A 27,139-nucleotide genomic window follows, 5' to 3' on the forward strand; every position below is an offset into this window, starting at 1 on the left:
TTCATTAAGTTGTGATAGCCTTAGGGCTCTCATGATGCCACAAATCAGGAATGAGTAGATCGTGTAGGTCTAGTTTTTAACTTTCCATTCTGGTATTTGAATTTTTATTTTTCGCTTTACAATTCAGGCCTACAAGAACCAGAAAGCAAAGGAAACACTAAGCTGGATATGCTTATAGATACCTAACAATGTACAACATTAGGCAAAAACAATATTCACTAAGGTTAATTGGGAGGAGGGGGAGATTGCTTTATAAGAAAACGGCGGAAACATTTCCCAATTTATGTATGTCTGGCAAGAATATTTTGTGGGGACGCACATTCATATTTGTCAAATGGATCAATATGTTGTGGAAAGTTTTCAGCTAGTGGGGTCTTTTTAGTCTTCAGCACTTTGCCCACCAGATTTTTAAACATATACTTATAGCATTAACAATGAAACTAAAAGTTCCAAAATGCAAAGTGCTATTGGCTGCAAAGCAAGAGATGGTGTGATGTGCAACATGATATGAGCCCACCCGGCAGCTACCCATATGAATCTGTATTTCCTACAACTGAGAGAAAAAATTCAAGACCTCCCACTTATTGCTTAGGGGTGGAAAAAGACAGCCAAGGACTAAAGTGGACACATACTGAAATAGCCAGACACTTATGACTGAGTGTTTGTGTTTTTTTTATTCTTCTCTCTCTCTCTCTCTGTCTCTGTCTGTGTCTGTGTCTGTCTCTGTGTGTGTGTGTTCAAATGCAGAGGAAGAGTAAAACAATTTAATTCATTAAAATTACCTTATAGGGACACATAAGAAAGGAATCTGGACTCAGGCATAACACACAGACCCACACATATGCAGACAGTTACTCGTATACAATCACAGTTGACATGCATACAGAAAGACATGGACAAACAGACGGATAGGTAATACACATTTTTGTGGTTGAGTGATCCCTAGGGGCACAAGAATAAGGGGATATATGACTACATCAATATGGAGACATTGATGGATGGATGAAATTGTGGGCTGATGAAGGGATGAATAAAAGTGAGTGGGTGGATAGAGCTGGGAAATTATTGCGTGCATGTAGATGGATGGACAGCCCATTTACTAATCCATGCACGCACTCACTCAGCCTACCAACTCATCCAGTATCCATCCATGCCCTTCCTTCACCCAGTCATTCCTACATAAGGACACTCCTCATCCTTGCTTCATCCATTCATTGCTTTATCTTTCTACCTAGTTACCCACTAATCCATTCTTACAACCACTGACCCATATCTGCATTTGCACCTGTACATGAAGGTATTTCACAATCAATGAAGAAACAATTTCACTTAAAAAATAAGCCAGGCTTATTTGCTTGGTCAATGCTTGATGCAGTCATAGAAACTCTATATGTCATGTTGGGTGCATTACACAGTTTATGTCCCAGCGCTCCATCTGGTACAAAAGATAAACTTTTCCAGATATTTGTTAATGGAACGGAGAAAACTGTGCTTATTCTTCCATAATAATTCTGCTAGTTCCAGTGCTCACTGAATATGTTGATGAAGTACAAACTATATTAAATTTGCAATAATCCCACAATTCCTTGCATCTATTCCATAATAAGCTCCATTTCATTCATTTCCGTCTCTTAATAGTAAGGTAAGTATAAGATTAACTAAAAACACAGGCAATCTCCTTTCCTCTCTGAGCAGGTAGGCAGCGTTCTAGCTGCTAGCCAGACCATGACCTTCTCCACCAATTTGTGTATACTTCTGGTGTTGTCCCTCCATGTCTGAGAGACTGGCTGTCGTACGGATACCAACCCTGATCACAATCCAGCTCTTTGAAGACTCTGCTGAGAACTCCCATACTTGGTTAGGAAGACTTTGGAACAGGATCAATGAAGTTTGGTTTAGATCCTACTTTTATACTCATATCCCAGTCAGGGGATGAGGACCCATTGTCTAAGGTTTCAGAATCAGTGTGGGTTTGTTTCCTTTCAAATGTAATTTTCTGGCTGCTTCTCAAACATATTTCTTTTGCACTGTAATGACTCCAAGCTGGAGCATCCAGGGCAAAGGCCCATGAAGTCTGAGATCCCTTACCTGGCTGTCATTGGCCTTCCTGAGGCAGTAATTGTGGACAGAAAAAAGTATGGGCCATGCATAGAAAACATCCTCAATTTTAACTCGATAGATCATGCAGGTGACATACCTAGCCCAACACCACTCAAGTCCTCTACCCTGGCAACGCAAGCTTTCAGTTGTAAGGATAAATGACAGCATTCTTAGTGATGGTAAAAAATATCCCAGTTATAAGATGGCCATTATCATCCACTTCACTTCAGGGTGATGCTTTAACCATCCAGTACCTCTTATGTCTATATCCCTCCGTTTATAACAATGCAAATGTAGCAAGTGCAATTGGTCCGACACAGGGCCTGTTCTCTTATTATTATGGTTGCAGTACAAGCTAGCATGGCTTAGAGGCTACAGCAGGGCAGCCCACAGTTGCTGGCAGTAGAGGCACAAGAGAGAGCAGAATGGAGCTCTGAGCAACATGCTGTAAGGAGAACAGCTGTCACACAGGAACCTGACTGTCTGAGTACAGAGACTCGAGGTTTGAAAGCTTATCACCTTGGGTCCTACTCACCATCTAAACACCCAGATGTCGTCTATGAGGACTGATGAGCCTTGTACATTTGCTCAGAGTTGATATAAAGGGAATACAACTTTTCTCATCTGAACTTGGTCAGCTGGAGCACAACTACAGATTTGCATTATCACATAAGTGATTGTGGGCTCCTAAAGCATGGTATTTGAAAAACAAAGCTGGATCTAGTGCCAACAATTCAGCTTCAGTGTTACCCTACTGGCTAGACGATTTCTGAACTGTTACAGATTGATGTTGACCCCAGTATAATGGCAATAACAATGACCATGTTTGATCTAAGCAACAAGGGATATTTTTTCCACAACCAACCAAGCTGAATTATAAAGGTATATTTACATATCAACCCCACATGCAGTCTTTGCAACTGTTCACAGATGTTTTGGAAGCTCAGGCATTGTATGTCCCTTTGATCACGTGTGTGCCCTTAAAACTCTTTTCTGACCTTGAAATAAGTACTGCAATTTGAATGAAAGTAATAACACACCCCTTCTATTATGTCAACAGTGACATGGTAACATTGCTATGCAGCTCTGCTGTTACATACTTGGAGACCTTAAGATCTTTATCTTTTATTGATGCATGCAGTGTGCATTCATCCTCAGCATGCATAATTATTTCTCAAACTGGCCAGTGTGGTACAAGACCTTCCTGGCTTCCAAGCTCAATGGGCCCAGAAACAAGTGTAAGATAGCCATTGTAACACCCTCACTGGATATGCAAATTAGTTTACTTGAAGGACTGAGAAACTTGCTTTCTTGTTAAGCGAGGAAGGATTCTCAGTTGCTTAAAGTTTGGGTTCTTTTAACAGTAGTGGATGGCAGTCATTGTGGATGCCAGTCTAAGATTAACATTGGTTCTTTTGACTTGCCCTCTGCAAGTGATATGCTGTTGAGGAAAAACTGCGAACTTGCAACTAGGCCAATACTGGTTAAGGTTTCCTTCAGAAATACACCACAATATAGTACTATTGTGTCTTGCCAGATTGTTCTCTCACATGAAGATGACATTTTCAAATAGCTTCACTGTATGACCATACCCGGATGGATAAGTTAACTGCATGAGCGCACCGCCAGTGTGGCTTCCTGAAAGTGAAAATGGACTTTCTGGTGTTAAATGCTTCAGCTAGTCTAAACAGCCTCCAGTTGTCTCTATATGGAAATGTAACTGCTTTTTAAAAGATGGCCGATTACATTCCACTTCTTTCATCTGCCTGCTTAGTTCAGCCTTTTGTGACTCTGCTGTGGAAAAAATGCAGGCTGTAGTGTTGCTTACAGTGGTAGAAATTCTGCATTAGCAGCACTCAAGTTGCTGTTTATTTTGCATCGCACTGAAGCACACATTAAGGTACTCTTTGGATGGCAGCACTCATTCCCTTAAAGGAAGAGAAGTATACACTTACTTGAGTATAGTAAGTGATACATAAGCCATACGTTGTATTACTGCCACATTTTGGTGAGCCTACAACATTTCCTTGAGAAATACCTTAAAGAACTTGGTTTATAATACATGCTCAATGTGTCTCCTCAGTTCCGACTACACCCTGTTCATCGCCACGGAGACTGACATATATACCCACTCCTCTCCTGTTAAATGATCTGCAATTTATTACTGGACTTTCTGTGGTGCACTTGGAGCGGATGTAAACTCCATGGAATATACTCAAATTCGGATACCATTAAGCCTATTGCTCACTCACTTGGTTGCTCTGCTGCAATCCAGCAACCTGTTTGGAAGGCAGTTTCTTTCATTTCAATCATCAGCAGGAAAGAGACCCCCTCCTATTTTTCTTCATAATCAACTTTTCTACTTTACCGTGCCCCAACTCAACCCATTCAGTAACCACAGTCTGACATGCAGGTAACCTTCTTTACCTTTTCATCCAACATCAATATGTTGCCTAAGACTGTGTTGGTTACACTGCCTTTCCTTCTTACAGCCAAACGGTTTCACTAAACCAAGAGTCTCAATCCTCATTTTCCTAAACACTTTGAGCCCGCTTATGATATAGGGAGGTCGGACCACCGTCCGCTGTTGTGGCGGCCAGGAGAAAAGCCGACAAGCAGCCAATTCCAATATGACTGCTGTGGAGGCAGTCGGAAAGTGCACGAACTTTCTTTGTTAACTAAAATGACAGGAAGCACAATATATTCTACATGCTCCACAGCAAACCCTCATCTTGTCAACATCGCCTCAGTCACAGAGATGCACAGTTAGATATGTTATTCATAACAAAATTATGGCTTAACCTTCACTCTCTGAAGCAATATTAGATTTCCTAATCTCACAAGGCTAAGCCATCATGATACAAATGACATACACCCCGTTGGCAGCATAGCCATCATCTTAAGAAACACCCTGGAATAAAAGCAAGTTTAAACCACTTCCTACACCACCTTTGACTGTCTCCAAGAAGCTGCTCCTCTCTCCTCATCTAATACCACATATCTACACAACAGTTATTATTTCTCCAAATTAAAAACTAAGTATTTAGGCCATCTAGCCAAACATATTATTTGAACCTCGCTCTTTCACTACACAACATTTTCACAGTCAGCCTCAATACTGACTGGTGCAATAGTTAATGTAGACACTTATGTGGTCTCCATATCCTTCTCAAGCTCCATAGTTTATCTCAAATTTATACCAGTCGAACCCATAATAAAGGTCATATACTAGATCAAAATTATGGCTGTGGATCAACTCATTGAAGTTTACTGGTGTGCTCAATTTTCTGGTGCCATTCAATATACTTACTGCAACTCTCCCTTCTCCCACCAATAAGGGTCGTGAAAAGAAAAAACAAAGTATTGACCCACTGAAAAACGTAACAGAAACCAGCTTTTGAACTATCTATTTCTACATCCAAGTTCCTTTGACCCTCACACCAACAAAGGTGCGACTGAAAATTTCTAAAGCAAATTAGTCAGCACCATAGCTTCTGAAACACTTTGGGAGAGGATTGTTACAGTACTCATGCTAGGGTAACAAGAGTAATATAGATATGTAGTACTGAGTATAGGATCTACATTCGACTGCAAAACAAAGATCAAGTTCAAAGCAGCACACCAGAAAAATCCACACTACCTCGCCAACCACTTCAACATGTCTGGAAACCAAGAAGACCTTCGAGGTAATAGACTTCAAGTTGGAAACCCCAAAATTCAGTATTTCTCAAGCTGTGAAACAATACATTTCAGAGGTAATCATACAATTATGGAATTCCCTCACAGCTTCCCTAAGATTTCATCCCTCCCTTTTTGTATTCTTTGCAGACATGTAACAACGAAGACCTTTTTGTTCTTCCCTTACACCGGCCAATCCAAATTCATTTTGTAATTAATCCAGCTTTTGACTGAATCCATCACCAATCGTACGACGCAGACTCTACTATCTAAAGTGCCTTACAAATATAATTATGTGATGCTATTTACATTATTGTGCTTCCGACCCCGTTAGGTTAAATATTTGTTGATGTCTACCTCATATAATATGATGCTCTCTTGTAAAGTGCACTAATACCATCGGGTGTAGACGTGCTATGTACAAATGTAATATAAATAAACTGGTAGAGAAGGTAGATTTCCCTAGCACTTACATGTTATGGGCATGATGCATATTATACACATATGTAGGATTATAAAAAGTGTGTATTTTTTTTTTTTAACAGCAGTATCTTTCTTGAAATAAAAATTAACTTTTGTATAAATGACACCTCTTCCAAAAACTGTTCTGAAACAATCAAGACAATAGGTCTAGCTTGATAAGCAAAACTGAGTTGCTTCTTAGAAGTGTACATTATATAATTAACTCAGTGCTACTGGAACAATTGAGTTAGCAGCCCATTTCTTAGGTCTCTCTCGAAACTATTCCTGCATTCTAAGATTGCAACTTTCCAAACTTTAGTGGGATCACAAAATATATTTCCATAACAGCATTAAGACTAATAACACTATTATTGCAAAATGAATTACCTTATTCGAGGTTTTTAATATTGGCACTTCATTTTCAGAGTTAATTTTAGCTTCGATTTCCTCCCAACTTTTTTCCTTATTCTGAAATAGAACCCTTAAAACCCCCAAAATTCCACATAGTTAAAAATCATATTTTTAACCAAATAAATACATTTTCTACTGAATTTTTTTACAAGCACGTGAGATTAAACAACTTACTTCATTTTTTCAGCAAGATTCTCTGTATGTGCCCTTATAGTATGTGATAGTTGTGAAACTGGATTTAACATGAGATTGTCAAAAATGACCTGAAAGAGAGCACAAACGTCACATCATTAAAAGCCTTTGAAACTTTTCAGTTCAACATTCCCTGTTCCAAATTTGAAAGAATTCCCATTTAATTACTGAATAAGGAGACTATTACAATGCTCCACTTCCCTTCCATTGTACCCCAGAGAGTAGAGGGCCAGAGGATTATTTAGCTAATTGGGTTTGGAGGTTGGGTGGGATGAGGCATTCTGGATGACATGTCAAAGCAAGAAGGTTTGTCTGTGTCAATACAATTACCAAATACTTCACCATTTTAGTACCAGGTATCACTTCGTAGCACAAGATGCACAGTCTGCAGTTTTCCATATGGATTATGAATAACTGGCTGAAAGTAAGGTTATCTGAGCTAGTGCTATTCGTATGAGGGGAAAAGCATGCACTACTGTTGGACATGTTGTTAGAATGGGAGAAGAATGCATCATTGTTCCCATGGTTTGAGTGAGAGAGTTTGCACTACTGCTGGTCATGTTCTAGGACATGATTTAAACCTGCACTGATATTACCGTGCGTAGAAGTGCTTGAAGAAAGTTTTCCATGCAATTCTGCTCCCTGTGGAGTATCAGCCCTATGTGTCTAGAAAAGCCTGCTTTGCGTCTGTTTAATATGTGTTTCTGTTCTCAAAGTGTTAGCTGCTGCTGCATTTACTTTATCTTGGGAAGGCTGTATTACAGCAGTTCATAATATATCTGTTCTTTTATTTTTTAATAATCTTCTACAAATCTTTAGCTGTACAAAAGCTATAAAACTATTGACTTCATCAAGACTGGACTTTAAAAGAGTCTATGGGCCAGATATACTACACATGGGTTGCAATAGTATTTTTTGGACCAATTGATAAGACTCTGAATCGTAATGGTTTGCGATCCAAGGTGATGAATTGCGAATCACTATGTTCAGATGCCATCACAGGGATGGTGTACTGCCACATTTAAATCAAGTACTTTTTTTTTTTAAATGTAGCCCATTTTCCTTAAAGAAGTCTGTATTGAAGAAACAAAAATCAGATTTTAAAAAGCATGACTAAGAGCGGACAGTGGTCTTTGGGTCATTTTCCACTACCATACTTTTTTTTTTTTACTTTCACAAATGTAAGGGACGCCTTCCCCCTTGCAAATGGGTTACCACCTCCTTTAAAGTGTCTGTAAACTTTCTATATTTTGTGACCAGATTTTGGTAGCAAAACATTGATACATTGTTTTATTAATCAGTATTTGAAAGGGATGCCCTAAACAAATACCTTCCAAACAGCAATGCGTAATGCATTTCTAAATCCACATATCGATTCGTTAACCTATTGCTAAAATGTAGTGCTGATTATCAAAACGTTAAATGGGTTTAGAGTATGTGAAAAGGCAATTTAGCAGTCGCAAACCCTGTGATTTGGTGAGAGGCATGTGTTGGCGAGTGCTAATTGGGTTGATACATCTGACCCTATCCTTAATAAGAGTCAATAACAAGCATTTGCAATGCAATAGGTCTCGCCTTTTCTGAAAGTTTCAGCTATTCGCGTTGCAAAGTTGAATGTTTGTTAGTTTTTATTGTGTTAAAAAGCAATCAGTCTTGCAATAGCTTGGGTTAGAGCTATTGGCTTTGTTAATGGCAATGTCTTTTACCTATGTGTTATGGATTGTATGTATGTGGTGTGTAGTGGAGTTATGTGGGCTGTATTGGATTAGTTAGTTGTGTAATTGTGTGGTGCGGATAGGATTTGTGTAGTGGAATTATGTGGCATTGTGTACTGTGGAATTATGTGGATAGTAATTATGCGGTATTTAGTGTACTGAAATCATGTGGAGTGGGATTCTGTGTTATGGAGTGTGATTATGTGGAATGGTATTTTGTGTTGTGGAGTGGTATGTAGGGAAGTTTAATTATGTGGTGCGCTGTATAATTTTGTGGCATGATGTGGAATTGTGTGGTGTGGACTGTATATATGTGGTGTGTTGTGTAATTGTGTTGTTGAGTTGTAGTGGAATTGTGTTTGGGAGTGGAATAATGTGTTTTGGTGTTGGATTATGTGGTGTGCACTAGAAATGTGTGGAGTTGAATTGTGTGGCGTAGAACTGTGTGGATAGTGTTGCGTTTTTGTGACGAAAAGATCTGTGCGTTTGGGTGTCAAAAAAAAAAAAAAGAGTTAGAGGTATTGGTACAGTAAATGTAAATATCTTACTTATGGGTTATGGACTGGAGTGGATGTATATGGTGTGTAGTGGAATTATGTGAGTTGGATTGGGATTGTTAGTTGTGGCATTGTTGTGTGGTGTGGATTTGTGTAGTGGAATTCTGGGACATGGTGTGCAGTTGTATTATGTGAATAGTAATTTATTGTTTTTGACTATATTGGAATGGCATTTTGTACTGTGGATTGTTATGTAGTGGAGTTTAGCTATGTGGTGTGCTTGTGAATTTTGTGTTATAATGTTGAATTCTGTGTTCTAAATTTAATACATGTGTTGTGTAGTGGGATTGTGCTGTGGAGTGAATGTGGTTTGGTGTTAAAATTATGTAGTGTGGAATGGATTTGTGCGGAGTTAAATAGTGTGGCATGGAACAGTATGGGGTTGAGGGAAAACATGTTGAATGGAATTATGTGGCATGGTTTGGTGTGTATTTATGTGGCTTGTTATGTGTCAGAGTGTATTTATGTGGAATTGAGTAGCATGCAATTAGGTGGAGTTAAATTCTGGCATTTTGAGTGGTATTATGTGGATTGTAATTATGTTGTGTGGAATTGTGTGGCATTGTTTTTATTTATGTGGTGCTCAATACCTGTTGTCTATCTACAGCAGTGCTGACTGAGTACATAAAAAAAAGCCTTCCCTTTAAAAATAGTGAGAACATCACGCAAAAGATTCAGAAAAACAATGTTCACATTCAGACAATTTCTAGAAAGAAAGCTGAGCTGTTTATAGTTCCTGAGTGAGCAGAATTAATTTTTATTCCAGTTACGGAGGAGTCCTTTTGTAGGAACCCGTGGGTTATGGTTGTTTGCTTGTAACAAATAGGCCAGATGTATTGGGTACATCTAATATGCCCTGTTTACAGGTCTTGAGTTCCCTTGGATTTTGAATTATATTGTAGACACTTTAGAAAATAAAGAGATTAAAGCAGGAATATTTTCATAAAAGCAGCACACTATCCCGTATTGAAGAAAAAAGCCTTGGAAGATATCACAAATATATTTTTATGATAGGCTATTAGTGTTGTGATTATCCCGTAAATGTTTGTTAAAAAATAAATATAAAAAGAAATGGATGATTGACAAAAATTCTGCATTGTATGGTAACAGGAAAGCAGCACATGTTTATTGCAAACAGACATAGCCTTTGGTTGCTGATCCTTATCTTATTAGGGCGGACTCCTTCCTGGAGCACCTATAAAAAAGTTTGCGAGAAGCTTGAAAACCTTGCAATAAACTCTACTTAAGAATAACAAAAGACTGGCTTTCACAGAGCAGATACATTTGCATTCTCTAAAGCTTTGTGTTCTAGCAACTGAAATGCGTGCTAAAGAAAAACACTTCCTTTGCATTAAAGCCAGAAAACTGCATTAAGTGACAGTAAATGAAAGATGCAAGGGGCTGTTACTGTACATATGATAATCATAAAAAGATTTATAAAGTGCCCCCCTCCTATGTCCGCAGAGACTGCGCATTTTGGACACAATGTGTCTTTAATGCATTGCTAAACAGTCTCTGCAAACATAGGAGGAGAGAGGACACTTCATAAATAATGTGGTTCTTGAAAAGTGCCACACTTCGCCTTTGTGGAAGTTGTTTTTAACATCTGAATGACTTCAAAACTCTAGTTTTTGAGAAAGAAAAGATGACTGTGGGAAAAAATACATTTAATGTGGGTTTGCCCAAAAAAGGGTTTTTCCAAGTTTAATCTTTCTCTGCCATCATGCATTACTTAAACCCTCCGTTTACATACTCATTTCTGCAGGGCAATTTAAACAAGCAACAGGAGGAAGGGATTTTGGTGCTAATTAAAGCTGGGTGGGGGTGTTAATGTAAAACTCGCAGCAGACAGCATTGATTAAAGACGTAGGAGGGAGGAGGAGGGAGCAGAGGAGAGGGAAGGAGCACCTGTCAGTAGTAAATTGTAAAGAAGCAGTTGCAGATTTCAGGAAAGCATGTCGTGCCTGTGATAAGAGAAAGCCATATAAGAAAACGTGCCCACAGTCAGAAAATAAAACATACTGCGTAACACCACAGTAAGAGGGCCAAGGAGGTACTAAGGAGGAACTACTAAGCCTATTGACGAATAAAAAGACATCATTTAGAAAGGACATATACTGAATACTGCATGTCTCGAAGAGACAGCGCAAGCACTGTTCTAAGCATGACCTAAAGAAAAGAAGTTGCAAAGAAGTCAAGTCTATTTCCTCTGTTGAATGAATCTAAAACATTACAGAAGAGAACTGATGGGTGAGCACACGTATACAAGGGTGCTTGCTCTGTGTTTGCTACTGATGCACTTCGAAATAGGTAGTGTTTGGTAGTTGAAAGCTGGCACGTTTTATAACCACACTGATCTAAGGACTAAATGTTAACTCTATCTTGATTATAATGCACAAATATTATACTTACAGCTGGACACGTCATGGACAGGCTTAAGAGATGTAGCTTCAGCATATGGCGAAAACTTTATACATATAATATAATGTAAATTCTTCTCTTTAAACACAAATCGCAGAATAAGGATAATGATGATGATCATCATCATCATCAAGGCTAGGCTGTGTTGGATAAAAAAAAAAATGGGCAAGAGTCTCTCTCAGGAGAGTAGGTGAAGAAGTCACATTGAAGTCCTGAATAAATAAGAAAGGTAAGATACTAAGATCCTGCTGGCACTGGGAACTAAGTGATCATGAGTTTGGTCTTTCATGTCAAAGATTTGTTCTCTGAGCCCATCAGGTGCTAGCCCGGATGCTGACAAAGCTGCAAAAGCTGCACAGTATAAACCTAAGAATGGGGCCTGACTATTCCTGTTAAAACCCTTGAAGCAGCATAGTGCTGACATGTGCACCCTCGGATCAAAAGTAAGATGGTTGTTTGAGATCATTTGGGGCCCATTTTTTCACCTATCTGAGACGTAAGCCTTGGAGTGATGACTAAGGTATACAACCTTTGGTTGCTATGGACTGTGATGTATTGATAGCGGAGGACGAGTGATGTGCCGCTGGCGATGGTGTGAAAACACTATGGGTGACTTCAGCGCTTTTGGAGGCACTCGCTACCCCTACTCCTGCAACTCAAGTAGACCCCTGATCCTGGCACGGGGTTAGCCTGATGATGACAATTTGCCTACCCTACCCCGCTCGTTAGGTGCTCCAGGAAAGAGCTACCACTATACCCCTATGCTGCTGTCATTCACCACCTTGCACCAGAGTACCGGCAGCTAGCTGGAAGGGAATATATTTCAGTATGGGTGAGAGATCTCCTTTAGCTAATAGCTGGTATCGGGCTTGTACTCCCACATCAGAGCATGTATGTTCTCAGAAAGGATGACGAGTTCAGAAGCAGGCTATGAGGATATGTTATCGGATTGTTTTTGTTCTTTTTATTTCTTTCTTTCTCTTTATTTCAATCTTCCAAAGGCAGATCATAAAAAATACACAAAAAAGATCATACAATGAAAGCAGAAATAATAAAAACATCTACAATAAAAATCTTTGATCACTTCCATATGATAGAATAAAAGTGCTCAGATCATTGTCCGAGACCCCTGTGCGTAATCCTGTGAGAATGCTGGAGACTGTTTTCTCTAAACGCTGCAGGAGCCCATGCGAGATGGGGGTCTGCTTACTTCTGCAGTTCATGCTACACGTTTGTGTTCATTTTGTAAAAAGTCTGCATTTGGTTCTACCTTGTTCAAGGGTGTAGAAGTGACGTCTGAGAATAAAAGTAAGATGGCTGTGTTGGATCAGTGACTCCAGATGAGAGGCCTCCAGTGCATCTCAGGATGCATCCTTAAATTTTCTTGGAACCATAGATTGTGTTTGTTGTCCCAAGCAGGCACTGCCAAGCCTGTGACAGAGGTGTTTTCCTGGCAAGCTGTCAATTGCTAACAAGAGGAATAGGAAAACTTCAAAGTTCTATAGAACTTTGGTGATTCAAGAGTAATGGAAAGTCAAGACGAAATATAATAGTAATAAAGGAATGTTTTTGTATGTTTACCTTTTAATTGTGAGGTGGTATTGCTTTCACATACAACATAATTGAAATTCATCTTTTTTGACTTACAATGATATCTGGTTACAAGTTTAGGCGCTACTTCTACACGACTAACTGTAGATGGTACAGTCATCCTTTATGATTATTTGAGTCACTATGTTACATAGTCTTTTGTAGGGCTATAAGTTGTCATTTTCCATTGTTTATTTTTTATTTCCATTTGTTTTTTTCTATTTTGTAGTTCTCTACTTTGTGAAGCCTTTCCTCTCATACTGACTGGTCCTTGTCAGATAAAGGCCAATTTTGTCACAAGGATGGGTCAAAACAATAGAAGCATATGGCCCACTTTAGATGGCCAACCTTTTCCATGGATCTCCCACTAATTTTAATCTACTGTCTCAGATGCCTATCAAAACAGCTCAAAAGGCTGATACACGTCGCATGTAACACTGCATCGCTTCCATTACAGAACTTATTTATGCGCCGCATGGAACAGTTTTCTAAATAATCTGAGACTAATGATGAATGGATGAAATGCTGATCAAAAACATACAATTTGTATTTTGACGGTTTCTTGTACTCAGCCTTTTTTCCTCCTCGCTAGCAATACAACTTGTTAGTTTGCATAATAACTGAGTTGGTCTACATGTTTTGGCATGATCTATATTGAAATGTAAAAAAAAATAATCCATAGGGAACCAATGTTTTTAACAGTGAATGCAAACTCGCACAATGTGTGATTACTGATCGGCTGATCTGGTATCATGCACTGCAAACACATTGGAGGCAGTGTCAAAGAATTGCTAACTGAAGGAATGGCGCATAATAAAACTGAGAACTTTAATTGTGATCAAGGAAGAAAACAAAGCTAAAAATCCTCAGGGTGCAAAATTTCACCTGAATGCCATAAAAAAAAAAACATATGACCCACACCCAATGCGAACTTTGTAATTTAATTTCCAGTCACCTCACCCTGAGAAAATGGAGCAGGTAATGGAGAACCACCAGGGCATACTGAAACAGGCCATGCAAGGGACCATCAATGAACCATTGCTTTAAAAAATAATTCAGCATGGCACTCAAGTTTGCTCCCAAGCTTGTGTGAACATCTTATGCCGGAGAAGATAAGGGCACTGACTACACGGTTCGTGTAAATGTACAATACTCAAATGTAATATCTCATATAAAGCTCCACATTTACATTCATAAAATAAACAGACATTTTGAGGGATTAACGGCAGTAACTGATAATACCTCTTCTCTATTTCTCATTCTTCTTTTTGACAAGTCATTGTCTCTGCTATCATTCATGTTTTGATCAAAATCTCTGTATGCTGTTGATCCAGGAGGAACCTTTTGATAATTCAGGCTGGCTTCAGGAATATGTTGCACCAACTGGAACAGAAATACAGTTGCATTTATAAGATAAATACTAAAAACCAGTGGGTAAAATAGAGAGGTTGAATGTGTTTATTCTATTCAGGAGAAGGAGCATAAATATATTTGGCACAAAATGTTTTTGAAGAGAGTGCAACATTACTCCACGTACACTGTCTACGGCCTACTTTACTGAGAACAATTCAGCTACTCACTAAAAGTGGCTGGCACAATGCTTCTCACAGAATTAGACAAAGAAAATTAGAAGAGCTTCACACAACTGCCCCTTTAAAAGTCCATTCAGTGAAACTATGCAAAGAAAGGAAACCAGGAAATTAAATATGCATTTCCATCCCTAACCTTCTGGCAACCAACCACACATTTTTCTTCTTTGGTGTCTTCAAAGGATGAAGGAAGTGTGTCTTTATTTCTATACTGATACAGCTAATTCAGTCCAGACTTCCCAAATTGTATTTGTGGCATTTGTAAAATACTAGTTTCTAATCAACATCATTGCTGCAGGTAGAATTCTGAAGTTCTCCAAGGTAATGTAGTCGTTTAAGAAATGTTGATCAATATCTATCATTGGGTGGACCTAAACCCGCTTGCTTCTAAACATATTTATGTTTGTTTAAGTTCATGAGGTGGTCATTAGTTGAAGTTTAAGAGTATTCCTAATATTGTGGCAGGGACCATAGAGGCCTCAGCTTCCACATGTGATGAGCATGAACTGGGTACGGCTTAGCTGACTGTTGGGATGGCCTCGAATGTTTGCTGGCTTATACACTACAAATGCAAAAAGAACAATTGATGGACAGAATGCAGAACAATGTCACACATTCACCCCAGTACAGAGATCTGGGCTTAAATCCATAGTTTTTTTGCTCACCATGCCATTCCAGTTTGGACCCAGCTATATGCAAATCAGTCTTGACCCTGTGCCCAATGGGAACAATCCAGCCCGAACTGCCAGGCCAGGTCCTCCCTGGACTGGAAACAAGCATCCTAGGACCGGTTTCGGGCTTTCAGCCCTCATCAGCCAGGATAGCTCGACTCCAGTGGCCTGGAGAGCTCTGGACCCATGTCTGGGCATAACCTGTCCCACTCGGGGAGACAAATGCAAAAAGAACAATTGATGGACAGAATGCAGAACAATGTCATACATTCACCCCAGTAAAGAGATTTGGGCCTAAATCCATCGTATTTTTGCTCACCATGCCATTCCAGTTTGGACCCAGCCATATGCAAATCAGTCTTGATCCTGCGCCCAATGGGAACAGTCCAGCCCGAACTACCAGGCCAGGTCCTCCCTGGGCTGGAAACAAGCATCCTAGGACCGGTTTCATACTCGAACACGGCATATGGAAATGTGCATATCATGCCTTGTAATTCTATCCCTTGGTTTGATTGACTTAAGAGCTGTATATATATTGCGTGATAAGTTTTTAAGGTTCACTTACTGCTTAAATCATTGTTTAATACGCGGACTCAGGTGTAATTACACTGAAAATGTATATGTAGAGCGCACTGTATAATGTACAGCTATGCAGTCAAATAATTGCCTTAAAAGTATGTATTGTCTACATTGCAGGCGATTAATCATTTCACGTTCAGTTTAAGATACCAATGATAACTTGCCGAGTCAGTATATAGTCATTCTCCCGGCCCGCCCTCCTCAAATTGTTTACACACGCATCGACAGTGATGCGCAAGGGTCAGCTGCCATGCAACGAGGTAACATCGTATGACGTTTGACGCGTTTGAGCGCCAAGCGTTGGTGGTTGCCTAGTAACCGATGTCTCTCGTGGCGGGATCCGTAACACGCGACGTACACGCTCACGTTCCCCCGTCCCACGTTTACACATCAGCAGGCTCACACCGAGTGCTGCCACTGATGCATAAAGACAAGCCAGGACTCACGCCTGCTGCCCGTGATCAACCGCTCATTCGCTGACTCTTAATGGAGGTAAGCAGCTCGTATGGACACTAAGTTCCAAATGCCCATTTTCACCGCGTAGTTAGATGGCTTCCTACTAAATCTAATCCTGCCTTCCCACAAATGGTAAACAGAAATAATTGACCGAACATTTGAAGCACGCCGCGCTAATTACTCACTTGAGGTGAGCCAGCCATGCGGTTGTCGGAACTTTGTCCAGTAGTCTTCCCCCCCCCCCCCCCCCCCCCCCACTCGTTTATTTGATAGCCAGTGTGTGGTGGTAAATTGAACCCTTTCCCCACAGAATTGCATCAGATGTCCCGAGAATTCTGGACATCTCAACGAGCGAGGTTACTGTGCAAGATACCTCCGCTTCCCAGTTGCCCAGAATAACTGTCTTCTAGGTGAGTTAATTACCACCATGTGTGCCCTGATTCATTCGAGCATACCAGGTCTGCAACGCACCTGATTATGACATCTTACTACTTACAGGCTGTCACCCCCTGTCCCTGTCCTGATGAAAACCCGCACTGACCATACAGTATTGCAGACTCTGGGTTGAAACGCCGACACTATCCCTTTGACCAGTTGCAGGAGTCTGCAAAAAACTAATTGACTCAGTTCGCAGAACTACTATAAATATTTGCCTTCTGGCCTCCCGAATCCTCCAAATCCCCTCTTTTTAATAACTCTGTACATATCACGCACTAGATCACTGAGCACCACTGTATTTCACTGTGTACTTTGACGGCCTTTCAAATGTATATATATATATAAATGTATATATATATATGAATGAAGCAATTTATATTAAAAAAACTCATAATACCCCACGTCTTTGTTTGTGTGTTGCTTATGACTGATCGCATGCTATGAATAACGCATGACTTGTGCAATTGTCTAAGGAATTTTTTCACCCGACCGAGCCATTGTTAATTTATTATAATATTGCCCAGGTTCTGAGGGATACTGGGTTACCCCATTGTTACTAAGCTGTGCTGAAGACAGGGCAGATGCATGTGTGTCTGGACTGCAGCAGGGGACGTTAGGAACCTATACCTTCATGTGCCATCTGACTTTTATACATTATATAGGGAGAACTCCTGGCAGTAGGCAGTAAGTGATATTGGGTTTTCATTGTCGATTAGATATGAGGCCAACTGGCCCTAAGAGTTTTCTCGGGCAACTAATCATATGGATAAAACTCTTGACAATTGCATGATGTCTTGGGAGATTAATTTGATAGTCAAGAATAAAAATGTAGGATAGGGTCGACAAATGTTATGTTATTAGAATTTTTAAAGCGCGACTGTTACCCTAAGGTGTCCTGGTGCTAAGCACTGCCTAATAGGTTACTTGTGGTGGAAAAAGACTATTCCAGAAACAACCAGGTTTTCAGCCCTTTCCTAAAGGTTAAGAGTTCAGTGGCATTCCTCAGGTGAAAGGGTAAATTGTTCCAATTCTTTGTGGCACTTGTAATAAAACTCCTGCCGCCCCAGCTAGCTTTTTTAACTGGGGGAACAATCACTAGTCTGGCTTCCATAGAACGCAGAGTTCTACCAGGAACATATCAATTGAACCTTTGGTTCAAATAGTCAGGGCCTGCCCCATTTTGAGCTTTACAAACAGTGCAAAGGGCTTTAAACTGCCTGTTGTCTTACTGGGAGCCAGTGGAGATGTCTAAGACCCTTTTTTACTGAAGAAAACCTGGGAGTACCCGTCAGCAGCCTAGAAGCCGCGTTCTGCACTATCTGGAGCCTGTTTATGGGTTTCTTTTGGATATTCAAATAGAGGCCATTACAGTAATCCAAACGGGACATAATCAGTCCCGTGACTGCTGTCCTGAAGCTGTCTTTTGGGAGAAGAAATTTCAATGTTCTCAGAATTCTGAGAAGAAAAAATGAGGAAATGACCTCTGTATGACAATACACTATGGACTGGTGACAGCCAGGCTGGTTATATCCAACATGACCAAAAAAGCTGCTGCATGTGATGTATATGCACATTTCTCTAAATTTAGACTCATAATGGAAACGGCACATCAAAGAAGAACACTGGGACCTTTTCTGGTAAAAGATCAGTAAGACTGAAGTTAGCTGAAGTCAAAGATGGAAATATGCTGAAAATCTCATGACAGGAGGGATTCTCGAGATGGTAGGAGAAATATAAAAGAACATACTTTGTCAGGCAGTGAGCAAACTTGTGCTTTCTGAAACAAAAGAAGGCAGTCAAGTCCATTCAGTGAAATTAACCCTAAAATGAGTGTGTGTATTAACAGGAGATAAATCGGTATCGAGGTAAAAAAATTGGATCAACAGATAGGAAACTATGATACACCACATTTGAACAAGCAGAGCTAGGGCAAACACAAACCAAATGATATATGTGGATTATTTGTGAAAGTATTTCAGCACTTTACTTAGGCAAGAACAAAATAGTTTTCAACGAGTAATTTCTCTCTCTGCAAGCACTCTTTCCCAATGGATCAATCTACACCTGAACACTCCAACCTGGGCACATTTAGGGCATTCTGCCAGCAACATAGCCAAACTAGAGCCCACTGTGCTCACTGGCAATCAGGGCCAACTAACACAGACTGACAAGGAACAGTCTACTGCTAGGGAAAGCCTGCAGTTATCCCCAAGCACACTACACCTTGTGCCACCTAATGCAGCCAAGATGAGCAAGTATGTACACAAAGTACACCTACCCACCTAACGATAATCATGCCTGTGGCCTTTTCACAGCACTCGCCTAGCAAATGATGTTGGAAGGCAAAAGCTGTTTCACTAAATCTGATAGGTGCATTCAAAGCATGAAAATCCTGGTGTTTGCGTCTGATTTCAGCACCAGCAAGTTCACTGTGGTGAGATCTGCATGGCTGATCTTTTTCTGTTCGTTGGCATTACAGAGTATGGCCTACGCATGAGTCGGTTAGGAGAAACTTAAGAAACCAAGTTAGGCCCATAAATGTATGCATGCGACTGATGTGGACAAAAGAACACTAATATTTGTTTGAGAAGAAATATTGTTTCACTGAATGGACAGTTCAATGTAATGTTTGTTTCAAACATCACATTAAAAAAAAAAAAGAAACTCAAAACGTATAAATTGTATTGTAGGCGCATAAAGGTAAATTAAATAAAATAAATATTAAACCAGATGGGATTTGCACATGAAAAGGAGGACAGGGGAATGTGCACCTGAAACGGAGAGGCCGACCAGAGGTGTGGTTTCGCAATCTGTATTGAAACAGAAGTACTAGTTAAGAAATTAAAAAAAAGAGTCATGCAGAAGTACACAAACTTAACACAAGAGGTACAAAGGCGGTTTCTCTTGATGGATTCAATGTTACAGCAATCATGGAGGATTCGTAGGCTGATCACTTGTCTTTTAGTAAACCTTCATTTTATGCAAAACAGTATGCCTTATTTCATAAAGTAAAAGTAATACCCCAGCACTGAGGATCTGTTATTATTTCATTACCCCGAAGTTGAATGTGTGGAAGCAGGACTACCCTGTAATTAGTACTGGAAAAGTGATTCAAAACTATTGGCAGCCAGGACAAAGGTCTATGCGTGGCACACCCACCACGCAGAAGAGTCCAACATACTGATGATGTTGGGACTGGCCCTTTTTTGCAGGGTTATCCCCAAACGTTTTGCTTTCTTCCTTCTATTTGTTCTGACCTGCTTTTGTTGGCTTTATGACTGGGTACTTTACCTCTGACAACCTCTCAGCAATCTTGCTGTGTAGGACTTACTGGAGGCAACAGGAGGGGTAGTTGGCCCCCTAAGGACATCCTCGTGGGTCAACTACTCCATCTGTCACCTCCAGTAAGCCCCACACAGTGGGATTGCTAAGAGGTCTTCGAAGGCCACATCCCCTTTCTCCACCAATGAAGTCCACTTTACTCCAGGGTGACCTTGGGGACCCAGATGCCCTCCTGGTACCTCCTGTAAGTGCTACACAGAAGAATTTCGGAGAGCTGGTCGGAGGCCCAGCCCCCTTTTCTTCACCACTATTCAAATGCAACTGCTACTAAAAAAAAACTTAGACATTCACTGAAAAAACCAAAGGTTACAGGGATGTTATAGTTAGGAAATGGAATTAAGCCCCCTTAGCCCTGGTCCAAGAAGTTAGGATCGGTGTGCTTTACTGAAGTGGAGCTTCAACTGGGGCACCTGCTATATTTGTAAGTGCTTCCAGTTGAGGTTTAATTTCCGTGAAATCAGCAACAAGGCCTTAACTTTACGATGTAAGTGCATCTTTTTTTCTGGGAGATGTCCTCGTATTCCTCTGCATCAAGAACGTGTCACCATAATTGCGGGAAACGCGCTTGGGGGTAACTTTGGTAAACTACCCATCAACGTGGGAAAAGGTGGTTAGTACTCTGCATGCTACTAAGGAAAATGGAGCAGGGCCAAACAGTGGGCCTTGCAGATGATTTTGGGCATTTGCATACTTAGGGTAATTAAAAGGGAGAACTATAAACTCTAGCAATCATCCCCCGGGGCCATCAAAAATGTAATGGGGGAGAGGGGCAGATTTTGGACCTGGGGGATCCCATCCCCGGGGTGCAGCCTCTAGACCCTGGGTGCCCTGGAGCCCACCCAGGTCACCAAGACTGCACTACTGTGGACCGTGAGGAGAGCCTCGAAGCCCACACGGTCCCTGCCATCTCCCCACTTCCAGCAGGAGCCAGCAATGCTCCCACACATAGGGAGCAGCTAAAAATGCTGTCCCTGCCTATGGGAGCAGTTTTTCTGCTTGCGCCCGCTGTGAGTGGGCTTACTGTTTGCTCTCGCTTGGGGGGAGCTGTCAAAGCTCCTACTAAGCAAAAGCAAACTGCCATCTCCCGAGTGTGGGCACCTCGGGTGATAGGGAGCCGGCCCTGGGAGGTTGCAGGCCCAGAACCATTTATGGCTCCGGTGGGGGGTGCGGGGGTGGGGTGCTCTTTTATTATTTTAGGGCCAACCCAGGGAGGTGGTGATCCCTGAGACAGAAAACAACTCTGAGGGGCCGTCCCCGTTTAAATTGTATTTGGAGCCCTGGGGAGGTGGTGGTCCCAGAGGACCTTAGGAGCATTTGGAGGGTGGCCAGCACGGCTCCCCTCCAATAAAACTCTTGTCCTGCCCCTGGGAGGTGGCAGTCCACAGGGCAAGATTGGCCCTGGGGAGGGGAGCCACATGCGCTTCTCTCCCCATATTATATTTACTAATAAGCCCTTAGCACCTGGCCCACCCAGGGTTGTCGATGTTTAAACAAGCACGGGAGATCGTGCATTTTTTTTTTCTTGCTGCTAATTCGCTAATCTGTCGGGCTTTTCGCCACGAAAAAAAATAAAAATGCTTTTTGGCTCCAGCGGGGACCGCATCAACAGGCCTAGGGGTCAGGGTATTCATACCCTTCCCCCTTCTCTCTCTCATTTTTACATCATTGGAACGCAGAAAAAATTTATTTTCCAAGATTTACTCTTCTAAAGGAATTATAAAGAGTTGCGTTTGAAAAACACAGACTGCAGGACATTTGCAGAGGCAAGTCACCCTTACCACACATATAGTAAGTGGATCGTCTGGCTTTCAGTGTGTTTTCATTTTTATAAACTCCCAATTATTCTCCAAGAGGAACATGGTTTGGTCTATGCAGAAAGCCATTCCCTTACCCCCACCAAAAACAGAGTATTATCTGCCCCTTTTTCACAGTGCAAACATACTTGCTGCTGCTTTCTGCTGAAGTAAGAAACGCTAAGCATCAGCCTTTTATTTCTTTTACACACCCATATAGCTCAGACTTCGTGATAGTTAACATGATTTTTAATAGCCATTACATCCCTCTTCTTTGTACTTTTTATTCAATTCTATTTTTTATATAGGCATGCAGAAAAGTAGACAATCTTTTACCGGCGAGTATGTGGTTTTCCACACTGTAATCCTGAGTCAGCGTCTGAGGATTTTCTAGTGCATGTCAACATTATAATTTCGAAACCACTGTATGTTCCACCAATACCGAGAAAAATAACTTTTTGAATGACGCCTAAAGTGAAGAAAAGCAAAACCCTCTGGTCTGTTGCACACTTGTACAGGTGTACGTTTACAGTAATTTCTGCTGGTCATAGATGAGATTAGGCTTAGTCTTATAGGGGTTTTGCTCTCTATGCTCCTGTAACTCCAGAATATGCTTGTTACCTGGAGGTTATTACTTACTTATCAAATTATAAAATGTAAAACAAATAACATAGTATAAGAAATTCTGATAGATTAAAAGAGGTTATGTTTAAAGACAACAAAATGTTATCAGTGGGTCAGTCCTACAGGAGGTTTCAGCTTGCTATTTCAGACCAAACTTAGACCATTTTTACGAAACTCCTGATTATTTCGGGGGGGGGGGGGGTGAGGGGTACAGGCGATAACAGATAACAGAAATCAGTGGCCCCATCGAAATTATGAGAACTGCAGTAACTCCACCCATCAGGAGTATTTCAACGGGAGACTTTACATTCTGAACCCAGGCAAAATGTTGGGGAAAATAAGGATAATGAGGAACCACTAATGGAAATCGAGGACAGAATTACTGATTTCTCCAGGCAATAGCCCAAGTCTGAGGATATCCTTAGGGCAGTCCTTTTAATCCCCAGGCATTCCCCATTTACTTCCTCCTCGTTTCTTTCACCAGCAGCTGTATCCTTAGTAGGAGTGAGTGGGGAGGAAGGGGCACCAGGACACAAATCGGGACACTTGTAAGGAATACCTCAGTGGTAAATGTAAAGAGGCAATGCATGCCTACTTGTTGTTAAGCACCATATATATTTACCCACCAAAACACAATAAATCAGAGTGTATACAAGTGAAGATACTAAAAGGCTCCTACCTCTTCCCTTGCTGATATAGTGGAGGCAGGGGTGTTGGTTAGTGAACTGAGTGAGGTACTTGGCCCTGTTCCAGAAGAACTTTGTGAGTCCCCATCTCCAGCAACATCGTGTATCTCTCTAGCAAGAATGGCAACATCTTTAACCAATGTCTGGCTTAATCTATGAAATAAAAAGCAAAACACAGTGTTTTGTTAGTCAATACAACCAAAAATACTATGCTGAAAGCATTATACCACATAATAAAAAAAACTCCAATCAGATATAACAAACAATGCAACTATTTTAGAGTAGCCTCCATAGCTGAAACATAATTTTATGTTAACCACTAGTACAAGCTATGGAAATTAGTCATTCCTAAAAGATAATGCAATAAAAACATAAGAACTATTCGGGGAACGCCCCGAACAATGCAGCCAGAGCCACGCGTTCTGGAACACTGCTAGTATAACCACGCTTGCCTGAACAACGCATCTACCTTAACCACGCATATGCGTAGTAAAGGCAGATAGCACTCTAGTTTTCAGGATAGGCGGGGAAGAACCACAACAGGATGCTGAAGGCATGGAACAGGTAAGTGGCTTTTCCATTTGAAGATAAATTAGTCAAAGAAGTGGCTCACACCCCTCAAATGGCCCAGCAGAATACTGGGGATTTCTCTTATGGGAGGAAAAGATGAGGCACAGTGGGTGGCTTTCAGGACTGGACAGGCTCTGCCTGCCTGTCTTATACAGGCATTGGTGCTTGCAATACTTACTTTTCAGCTAGCAGTGACAGTCCATCTGTCTGCTTGTGTCAGTCATTAAGCCAACTATAAGCCAGAGAGGTGGACCATAGAGCCACTGTCAAAAGAAGCACCTCATGTTCACGGGTAACCAGTTATTCTATACAGAAATAATGCACTACCCGTGAAACCATGCTGCTTCTTCTACAGAGCATGCACAAAACTAAATGGGTGCACAGGAGTGTTGGTACAGAGTCAGTGGAATAAACATACTGCCCGTCTGACCCACCATCCTGATTCTGGCACAGGACCACCAAAGTATGTACTCTACCAATGCAGAGAACTGCCAGGCATAGGTGAGGCCTGACAATGGGTATTACATCCTGAAGGGGCTAGTAAGGGAATGGATATTTCCATGCAGACAAGGCATTAAGTGGGCCGGGTTTGCCTGGGTGCCTGACCTGGTAGTAATTAAAAACGGACGTTGAAATGGATTCCTTTCGGGCCGTATGTTCATGTCCTTAAGCTTACTACCAAAAACACTGCAACATTTCTGAGCAATGACAGTAAAAAACGTTAAAGATTTAGTTTCTGGATATATTTCACATGTTTAACACTATTAGGAATAGCAAGGTTAAGTAAGCTAGTTCCACGATGTTGTGCTTCTGTATTTTAGTGTAGCATATTACTCATGTATACTGCATACTCTGAACTAGGTTGCCTCCATGTGTAACGCATCACACTTGCTCTGGAGTTGAGGCTAAAGACAGTACGAGATATTCAGAGGGCCTGTCAGTGGGTCAAAAAATGTGTTCAAAATACATGGTCCTCCAATCCTTGGTCTCTCTACAGAGCGCACAGAGCAATGGCCACGTATTCCGGTTGCAAGAGTGATTTTGTGCAAATGTGTGAGAAGGTACACAGTTGGTAAAATATTGACAATGCTCAAGTAAAAGAAACTGCAGGGCTTACCATTGACAAAGCTGATAATCCTGGTAAGCTTCAGGTTTATGTCAGTTGTTGAGTTATGTATTTGGGTGCAATAATAGAAAGCTCAGAAAGAAAAGAATATACTGGTCGGTAGTAAACTATAGTAGTCACAGAAATGTTGTTTACATATTTTAACCACACCCTTAATTACAAATGCCACGCCTCTTTTAGAGACCCCCCCCACCCCCATTTTTTCATACCACTTAAAGCCCTGCATGCAGAGATGGAAAAATAAACACTAGAGTGGCAATGGTGTTTTACAATATGGAGACAATGTGGAACCTGTGAGGTCAATCTGTGTCTTGCAATAAGGATGGCACGCTGGCAGCATCTGCAATATAATTGACCAATCCTCTCTCAGAGTCTTCAGTATGGGAAACCAGACGGTACAAAATTCCAGCAGTCCTTTAATTTTGACATCAGCTACGAAAATCTGAGAAGACTCCAGCACAGAAAGTAGCAAATAAGCTACATTTTAGAGGAAAACAAATTATATTTGGTTGACCTGGAGCAACAACTATCTCACAGTGTTTATGGAGCCAGTATCTACTGCGCTGACCATTAGGTTGGCTCACACTGAAAATTAAAAATAAAATGAAAGAATTTGCGGAGGGTGTATACATGAACACAATCCTCAGCAACTTTTTAGTACTTTTGGTATGCATTATCCTGGAACTCATCTCCTGTTCGCAGACCTGGACCTTGATGGCCATTAGGTGCTCAAAAAGTCTAAGAAATAAAAGAGTATAGATAGGGGTATGGGGTGACTACTGTGAGTGAATGCTATCTCGTGGTCATTTACACTGGTTAATAGGGTTCGGCTTCTCAGTACAGCACTGCATTGCACTACCAATCTTGATCGGTCTTCCAAACTATTGTATAGCTTAGCCGGACTCTGATTTTATGTCAAAAAAGAGGGAAGACATTTATCCCTTCTTGGTGTTCCCTCACACTATTATTGTGCTCTTGTGTTTAGATTCGTTAATATATTGGTTTATTAACTTTCTGAATCTCTTGCAAAACAACCTAGGGTTAGAAAGCCGCAGAAAAAAAGCAATATGTTAATCACTGAGCACATGAGCAGGGTCATAAGGTCGATCAAATATTTACTAAATAGTCATTGATTGAAGGAAAGCGCATTTTCTTCCTTTCCTTATTTGGCTCTAGGTCAAGTAAAATAAAAATAAAACTGAAATATCAGAGGGTGTTCCAATATTCTTTTTTTAAGGCTGTTGTGCTGGCCAATTTATTCTCATACACAAAAAAGGCACAATCAATGACAGATGAAGTGGCAAACGTACTACGACTGATCATTGGTAAGGTTACTCCTTTACTACTGGTTCCGGCATGTGTTGCCATAAGCACATCTCGGCAATCTGAAAAGCAATAGTCTATGAAACGGCAATGTTGAGAGAAGTTTTCTCCTTCTCCAATTTCCAAAAATGTTCAAGAAATGTTTGCGGCAAAGGAATTAATCTTTTGACTATTAGTCAATGCAGGGGGGGAATAATCTTGCTGATTTCTTCAGGGAGGTAGACTGCTTAGCTCAGTCACACTGTGTCCCCATCAGGGTTGTTCCTCCTCCAGAAAGATGCTAATGTGTGTGCTGTTCAAGAGGATTTCTAGAATAATTTACTTAGGGTGACATTCTAATATGTACTACAACCAAAGAAACAAGCCTACAACTACAGCTTGAAATCCTGGAAACAAAAGGCAAATGAAACTCAGTCATGTCTGGGTGCTGATAAGGTAAAGATGAACCCAGCGTTGGAATGGGTAAATACAAGGTCAATGAATACCATGATATGTGCAGGCTCGACAACTACAATACGAATAAATGCCATAACCTGTGCCCGCATAACAATGTCAATGCCCATAAATCCAATGAAAATGTATGCCATAATCTATGCCTCCACAATAGCGATGATACTAGCAGTAGCAATGTCAATGTATTCAATAATCTAAGCACAAATAAAAATGTTGTTACCAATAAAAGCAATGTTGATGTATGCCATGATTTAGGAATGCATTACCTATGTCAATATCATTAAAGCGAATATCCATGTAAGCTATGACAACTGTACATACATTGTTGAGAATGTCGATAAAAATGGTACCAGTAACTGCCAT

The 27,139-nt window shown here is 40.8% G+C and overlaps 1 protein-coding gene across 3 annotated transcripts in view; it reads right to left on the bottom strand.

Moving 5' to 3' along the window:
* The window catches only part of CEP170B (centrosomal protein 170B), a 318,645-nt gene that overhangs the window by 22,202 nt on the left and 269,304 nt on the right, over positions 1–27,139 (bottom strand). For all 3 annotated transcript variants that reach the window (XM_085626239.1, XM_085626237.1, XM_085626238.1), the window contains exons 14-17: positions 23,298–23,457; positions 14,369–14,509; positions 6,826–6,914; positions 6,628–6,721 (exon numbers count right to left, since the gene is read on the bottom strand). In XM_085626239.1, coding sequence (XP_085482365.1) covers positions 6,628–6,721; positions 6,826–6,914; positions 14,369–14,509; positions 23,298–23,457 — 484 coding nt within the window. The remainder of the gene's footprint in view (positions 1–6,627; positions 6,722–6,825; positions 6,915–14,368; positions 14,510–23,297; positions 23,458–27,139) is intronic.

This window comes from Triturus cristatus, chromosome 9, assembly GCF_964204655.1.
Source record: "Triturus cristatus chromosome 9, aTriCri1.1, whole genome shotgun sequence".
NCBI classification, from domain to species: Eukaryota; Metazoa; Chordata; class Amphibia; order Caudata; family Salamandridae; genus Triturus; species Triturus cristatus.